The sequence below is a fragment of the Sapajus apella genome, unplaced genomic scaffold (assembly GCF_009761245.1).
Source record: "Sapajus apella isolate SASKATOON/1434 unplaced genomic scaffold, GSC_monkey_1.0 scaffold3, whole genome shotgun sequence".
NCBI classification, from domain to species: domain Eukaryota; kingdom Metazoa; phylum Chordata; class Mammalia; order Primates; family Cebidae; genus Sapajus; species Sapajus apella.
The window spans coordinates 65411093-65418793 of record NW_022436943.1 but is presented as its reverse complement, the minus strand read 5'-3'; the positions used below and the strand labels follow the sequence as shown (position 1 = coordinate 65418793).

The window sequence follows — 7701 nt, the reverse complement described above, 5'->3', positions numbered from 1 at the left end:
GGTCCATTGAGATGGTTGGAGTCCCTTAGAATTTTATTTTTGGTTTACGATAAATAACCCTTCCAGGTCCCCAAAGAACAACAGATATGAGCGGCGTGTTCGGAGAAAAAGCCATCAAGTGGCCAAACCAAGGAGGAGAAATTGAACTGCACTCAGAATCAGAGAGGCGCCACGCAGCCTTGCAAACCCCGGCGCGGGACAGCAGCCAGGCTGTGCATCGAGGAGGGACGCGGACCGACATCTGCGGCGTCACAGATGCGACCCTACAGGACAAATCAGCCCTGGCCACAGAACTGCAAGATGCCACGAGCATTGGGGTGAATGCTGGCTCCCTGAAACGCTGCCAAAGACCCAAGGGCAGGTCACCCCAGTGCTCCCCGGCACTCCTGGGGCTGGAGTCTGAGGTGAGGTCGGTCTTCCAAGGCAGGGACTCGGTTAGGGTTGAGCCAGGCCTCTGAAAACGTAGTTTCGAATTTTGAGGCTACGGGTGCTGAGTCTTGAGGTGCCCCCTAACGGTTTCTACTGAAGAGTCACCAGGCCTTTTGGGAAGATCCTCAATAAGCGATAGCTATTTGCTGCTTTATCTTCCTGGAAGCGTGAATGGAAAGTCCTGGTCTAGGACAGTCCCAGCACTTTGGGAGGCCGAGGGGGGCGGATCACTTGAGGTCAGGAGTTCAAGACCAGCCTGGCCATCATGGTGAAACCCCATCTCTACCCAAAATACAAAAGTTATCCAGGTGTGGTGGCGTGTGCCTGGAATCCCAGCTGCTCGGGAGGCTGAGGCAGGAGAATCACTTGAACCCTGGAGGCCAAGGCTACAGTGAGCCGCACTCCAGCCTGGGTGACAGAGCGAGATTCTGTCTCAGAACAAAAGAAAGAAAAGAACGTGGTGTTTCCCACGAACAGTAGCCCCGTGGACGGGCAGCTGGCACGCGTTCTCATTGTGAACAAGCCCCCTGCTCCTAACGGTGGCACAAAGAACATGCGCAGACGTTCCCCAGTTTTCTCATCATGAAACTGGACGACCTCGCCTCCGTGAGTGCCGAGGCTGGCACTGTAGGGCACATCCCTTTTGGAAGGACACGGGAGACCACTTTCCAACACACAACCCTTGGTGCTGTTCGTGCCTCTGTTTCTTTTCATATAGAAACGTTGCTTTAAGAGCCGTTGGTCTGCCCTGCTGGAGCCCCTCAGGAGGGTGACCGGGAGAGCCGTCCCCCAGGTGGGGCTGCCCTTGAAACTGCGTGGAGGAGACCACCCTGAGGGCGGCTGAGGACGAAGGCACCCCGGGCCCTGGAGCTGCAGAGACAGAGAACTCCTCCGGGTTCTGGTGAAGGGGGGTGTTCCCAGCATAAATCGGGAGGGACTGTGCAGGGGCGAGGCCACAGAGGGAGCAGTGCCATCTCCTACAGGGCTGTGTGTCACTCAGGACTGTCTCCTGTCCACTCAGCACCTCTAAACCTGTCTCCTTCCAGACAGCTCCCAGGCCTGACAGGACACAGACAGCCCTTCCTGAGCCTTGCTGGCATCCAGCCTGGAAGGGTGCCCCAGGCCTGAACTTTATATATATATTTATTTTTTTAGATGGAGTCTCACTCTATCACCCAGACTGGAGTGCGATGGTGCAATCTCGGCTCACTGCAACCTCCATCTCCCAGGTTCACGTGATTCTCCTGCCTCAGCCTCCCATGTAGCTGGGATTACAGGCATGTGCCACCACATCCAGTTAAATTCTGTATTTTTAGTAGAGACGGGGTTTTGCCATGTTGGCCAGGCTGGTCTAGAACTCCTGACCTCAGGTGATCCACATGCCTCGGCCTCCCAAAGTGCTGAGGTTATAGGCGTGAGCTGCCGCGCCTAGCCAGGCCTGAACTTTTGACACATCCTTCTCCCGGTACACCCAGGAAGCTGCCCAAATAGAGGAGTTCCTCTTTTTAAAGCAAGAAAACAAATGAGGCCGTTCCATACTAATGTGATCAGAAACTGCCCAGGTTTGGCCACAACCTCCCACACGGGCCTGGGACCTCCTGCCCTGAAGCAGAGGTGCTCACAGCACAAAATGTGGACAGGGTGACAGGATGGAGGAGAAGCCACCAAAAGAGCAGGCGGGGCTGTGCACAGGCAGGGCATCCTGGGTGCAGGGGACAGGCACCCGGTGCTGCCCTGGTGGCACTTCACTGTGGCTTGGGGCCAGTGGGGAGCCCAACTGGTATTGGTGGAAGGCCCAGGCCTCCACCCCAACCGTGCCAGGGCACTGCCTGGGGCTGCAGGGCTGGAGAGCCACAGTTCCCTTTCCCAGGGGCCTGGAGTCCAGGGGCAGCTTCTAGTTCCCGAATATGGAAGGTGGGAATGCAGGCAAGGCAGCCACTTCTCCGCTGGCCACACAGGGTCCTGGCTCATGGGGTGTCCTGGCCGCAGGCCACCATGCGGAGGTATACACGTGAAGGCACTGGCTCCTGCACAGGCCCTAGCCCACCGCCTCCCTGATGAGCAGTGGGTGTGGGGTCTCCTTCCCAGAGTCTTCCCTCAGGACCCATCAGAAGGCACTACTTGCAGGTGACCCTCAAGGGCTGGATTCTGGCACTGTTCATCCAGTCTCAGAGGGTCCCATCAGCCACAAAGATGGGCAGCCACAATGAGCTTCCAAAACCCTCCCCTGGGATGAGGTGACCATGGGCAGTGAGGTGAGGCTTTGGGGACAGTGAGAGGCTTCATTATAAGGGCAGGAGGGAAAGCAAGGGCAGACGCCGGAAGCCACCTCCGGTGAACGGCAGCACTTGCAGAGAGCGTGACATATACCGGGGTTTTACCGTTTGGTGCAAGATGCAGCCAGGGATGGAGCACATCTGCCAGTGACAGAAAAGGAAGGCAGGGACTGACGCTGGAGGAGGGTGCAGTACGTGTGGCTGGCAGAGGGGTCACCCAAGGAGGAGCGGGGCCCTAGGGCAGAGAGCAGCCTCCGAGGATGCCAGCAAGGAAATTGAGACGTCAGCCCTGCAACCTCAAGGTCCCGGATTCTGCCAGCACCCAACTAAGCCTGGACGAAGATTCCTCCCAGAGCCTCCAGGCTGGAGTCCAGCCCAGCCACACCTTGACTGTGGCCTGTGGGACCCTGAGCAGAGAGCCCAGCCGAACCCACATGGGGAGAAAGACCGGAGGTAAAAATGGGTGCTGTTCTAAGCCACTAAGTGCAGGGTGATTTGCTTCCCAGCAATGGAAGCTGGTCCAGCCTGAGGCTCCCATGAAGCTGGCGGCTGCACTGAACAGGCCCACATGGGCGGGAGCTGAGGGCAGCCTCCACCAACAGACAGGAACAGAATGTGGCCAACTCCAGCCAGTTTAGAAGTAGGTCCTCCCCAAGTTGAGGAGGTCCTCCCCATCCTCTCACTGCATCATGTTTTATGCTGTGGGCACCTCTGCTTCGGGGACTTTGAGATGATTATGGCTCAGCCCAAACCTGCATTGTAGGCTGGGGGTGACCCAGGAGCAACACGAAGCGTGAAAACAGAAAGAGTGAGACAGTGAGTAGGGGCGACCATAGGACACTGACGGGCACAGGGCCTGAGCGGACACGGGGTGATGATGGGACACAGGCGACCGTGGCCAGACCCTGGGTAGCACGGGACATGGTAGAGCATGGAAGCTGAGCTGCCCAGCCCACCCTGGGGACCATCCGACCCAGCGACCTGTCACCAGAAACTTCCAGGGAGCAGGGCATGGCCTCTCTCACTGCTGTCCTCCCCCACCTGAGTTCCTCTAGGTGACAGACTTGAATCTTCACCCTGGCCATGGAGAGGGATCTGGGGAAGGCCTCACAGCAGGGTCCAGTGTGCTCAGAAAACAGGCAGTGGCATGGGAGCAGGTGCCAGGGCCCCAACTGATCCCTGGATCACACTTCAGAGGTAACTTCTTGAAGTCAGCGGCTCCGGTGGCAGCCTGACAATTCCTCAGTTCAGCAGCATTACTGTGGGTGGAGTCCACCCCTGGTCCCACACTGAGCCCTGATCCTGATTACACAATGATCCCAATCCAACTCACAGGCTGAGCTCTGACATTTGTTACATGCTGAGCCCTGCTCCTGATCACACACTGAGCCCTGATCCTGGTCACAGGCTGAGCCCTGACACTTGTTTCATGCTGAGTCATGCTCCTGATCACACACTGAGCCCTGATCCTGGTCACAAGCTGAGCCCTAACGCTTGTTTCATGCTGAGTCATGCTCCTGATCACACACTGAGCCCTGATCCTGGTCTCAAGCTGAGCCCTGACATTTTTTATATGCTAAGCCCTGATCTTAGTCACAAGCTGAGCTCTGACCTTTGTTACATGCTGAGCCCCGATCTTGATCACACACTGAGCTCAGATTCTGGTCACACACTGAGCCCTGACCCAGAAGTTCCTGGTGGAACTGAGGAGGGAAGGGTGTGGCTCTCTTGGAACACAGTCCTCCCAGACAGAGCCAGCCCAGACCCTGGCTGGGCTACATTTTTCCACACCCCAATCAGGCAGCTGTAACTTTGCAGAAAGGCTTAGCCTGGATCTCTCCAGCAAGGGTCAGGCAGAAATCTAGGAGAAGCTGAATGCCTGGGGGCCGGGCGTGTGTTCTGGGTAGAAGGCACAGGTGGGGCCCCTGGGTCTGAGGACAGGAAGGAGTTGGGCCATGCCATGGCAGAGGAATTGGGTCAGGCCTCAAGAGGAACCCAGGGTGTGTAGGGTGGGGTGTCTAATCCAGTTAGCTGCACCCAGCATCAATGGCCCATTGCAGCATGGCTGAGTGGCACCATCCAAGCAAAACCAGACAGGCTTGCTGCTGCTCGGCCTTCACCCAGCCCAGGTTGGGCGGCCGTGCCTAAGTCAATTGCTTCTCAGAGCCACAGTTCCCTTATGCAAAATAAATTCATTTTCACTGTGAGCCTCCAGCGCTACAGTGAGGAAAAGTGAGATCCACTAGGCCAAGTCTTTGACACAAGTGGGACGCTAGGGAATCCTGGGTGCCCCCCTCCCACCCCTGCATGCTCCGCCCCCACCTAGTACTCAGTAGACACAGGCTGTCCCAGCCGCTGGGTCAAAGACCAGATCCCAGACAGCCGATCCAGAAGGAGAGCCTGGGGACCCTAAAAGGGCCATGGCAGAGAGGGGGTGCAGGCAGGAGAGTGCGGTCTCCCAGAGATGGAATTTCAGCTACTGGGGCTGGTGAAGGAGAGGGAAGGGCATTCCTGGCACTGGGAACAGCAGGAGTGAAGACCAGGAGGGGGTGGGATTCGGGTGCGGGGCTGGGCATAGCTCAGTGAGATCATGGCCTTGAACGCCAGGCCCAGGAAGACGCAGGCTGCTGTCAAGGCCTTGGTCCCCCCAACCCTACACACTGGCAGCTGCAGGCCTTGGGGCAGGGGTGGCAGGATCACAGGCCAGACACTACCTGGGGAGGCTGGTGCAAGCACTCTGCGGGGGTGTCCATCGGGGGACCAGGGAGCTGAGCAGGAGACACCCGGAGTCACCCCAACCCAAAGCCACTGTCTCCTGTCTGAGCCGTGGACAAGGAACGTTCCCTCCATTTCCTCACCTGCAAGGAGGCCCGGTAAGCACTGCCTGAGGGCAGCCTTATTGGGATGTTAGAGATTAAGGTGTCCGACCGGCAGGTAGCCAAGGGGTCTGGGATTCGCACCCCCAAGGCGACCCCGGCTTCCCCCAACCCCACTCTCCACCTAGGACCTTCTCTGCTCACCCAGTCGTTTTTGGCATTTGCCTCCTTAAGCCTCTGAGCAAATCCTGTAGCTGGCTGTCGGGGTGGGAGTTCAGTCCCAGACCCCTAACACCCAGCCTGACCACCCCAGGGAAATCAGAGCTGGGGCCAAGGTTCTCCCAGGAACATTCCAGCCCAGAGTCTGGGAAGATCCAGCACTGGGCTCTCCCCTGGAACACAGGTGTCCTGAGGCAGGAGGGACCAGCAGCCAGGGGTGGCCCGCCACCATCCCGTCACCTTCCAGATAGTGTGGGGGGGGGGGTCCCTGGGCTGCCTGGCGTGAGCCAGAGGGAAGTAGGGTGAAGGTCCGCAGCACAGGGTGTTTAGGGGTCTTGAGGAGGGTCCCCACAAAGGGAAGGGGGGCAGCCCCAGGCCACGGTGGCAGGGGTGGAGAGCTGGAGGGGTCAGGAAGGGGCAGGGAGGAGACCTGGCTGGTACTGGAGGAATGAGGAAGGCACAGGGAGGGTCCCAGGCATGTGGGGTGGGCCCAGAGGGCCAGGCTGGGAGTGGGAGGAGCTGCAGTGAAAGATGGGGAGTCAGTGGAGGCCGGCCTGGGCGGGGTCTTCACACCTTCACCCTGGGGAAATTTGATCTCATTAATCTGCTCAGCAGACCGGTCCGGCGGCCACTGCACTTGGAATCGCTGTCCCCGCCGGGCAAGCCCAGGGCGAGAGCACAGAGTGGGCCGGGACGATGCTGGGGACATGGCTGGTGCGGCTGGTGCTCCTGGCACTGGTGCTGGCTGCCTGTGGAGAGCTCGGTGAGGTGTGGGACCCACAGGGGAGCTGGGGCAGAGGGAGACACCACCCACTGACATTCACACAGTGTTCCCAGGGAGGGCACCCCAGGAAGGAGCCTCAGAGGCAGGAGAAGCCAGAGGAGTGGGACCGTAGGGCCGCGTGCCACCCCTGACCATAAGGAGGGGAGGGTGGAGATGGAGAGAGGGCAGAGGGGCACCCACCCTAAGTGAGGGTGAGCAGAGTGTGGCCTTTGAGGTGGGCGGGGCCAGCCTGCCACACCCCTGGGCACCAGCCTACATGTCGAATTTTATGGGGGGTTATGGGCACCCAGAAGGGTCTTGAGCTGGGGAAGGAAGGGGTCCCCAAGCAGGCTCTGAGTCTAGGTGGCAGTGGGGATGGAGAGGAGTGGGGAAGCCAGACACCTGGGGTGGGGTGACTCCCAGATGCGGGGCCGGAGACAGCCATCAGGACAGTGTTCTGGACTCAAATAGAAGAGCAGCTTGGCCCAGGGCCCCCAGCTGATGGCTCTGCCCATTTCCCACAAACAGGTGCACCAGAGAGGGCAGAGGCCCTGCCGGGTCCCACTGTGGGGATGGAGGGGTTGGGTCTCGCTGTGCAGCCGGCTGCCTGGGCCAGCTGGAGCCAGTGAGACCCACCTGGGCTGCTGTGGTTGGGGTTGGGGGGGTCACCGGAGCAGGAAGGAATTGGAGCAGCTCCGGTCCCCGCCCCTGCCGGCCTGAAAGTCTCTGGGGGAAAGGAGTGAGCATCCAGACACAGCCCGGACGCAGCCTGGCCCACCCTGCACTGCACTGCACGGCCTCCTGGCTTGTCCTGAATCGCCACAGCAGGACTTCCCTGATGGGGAAACTGAGGGGGTCACCTGCTCCCAGCCACACACCCAAGCTTCCCGCCCCAGGTGCCTTTTGCTGTGAGGATGCTAGGGCCTCGGTTCCCCTGAGCCTCCCAAACACTTCCAAAGGAGCTCGGCCCCCCAGCAGCACACTCTGCCTCTGGGACGCAGGATCCCGGGGCTGAGCCTGGCCCATCCCCAGCCCCAGGGTCTGGTATTGCTCCTGAGCTTAGGCTGGTGGGCACCTTGGCCCTGGGTAGTGCCGCTGTCCCCTCGTTTAGGCTGGTGGGCACCTTGGCCCTGGACAGTGCTGCTGTACCCTCGTTTAGGCTGGTGGGCACCTTGGCCCTGGGCGGTGCCACTGTCCC

At 59.6% G+C, this 7701-nt stretch overlaps 1 protein-coding gene across 1 annotated transcript in view; it reads left to right on the top strand.

The window, feature by feature from the left end:
* Positions 1-6280: 6280 nt before the first annotated feature.
* The window catches only part of LYPD2 (LY6/PLAUR domain containing 2), a 2557-nt gene continuing 1136 nt past the window's right edge, over positions 6281-7701 (top strand). The window contains exon 1 of the mRNA XM_032254700.1: positions 6281-6503. Coding sequence (XP_032110591.1) covers positions 6437-6503 — 67 coding nt within the window. The 5' untranslated portion in view covers positions 6281-6436. The remainder of the gene's footprint in view (positions 6504-7701) is intronic.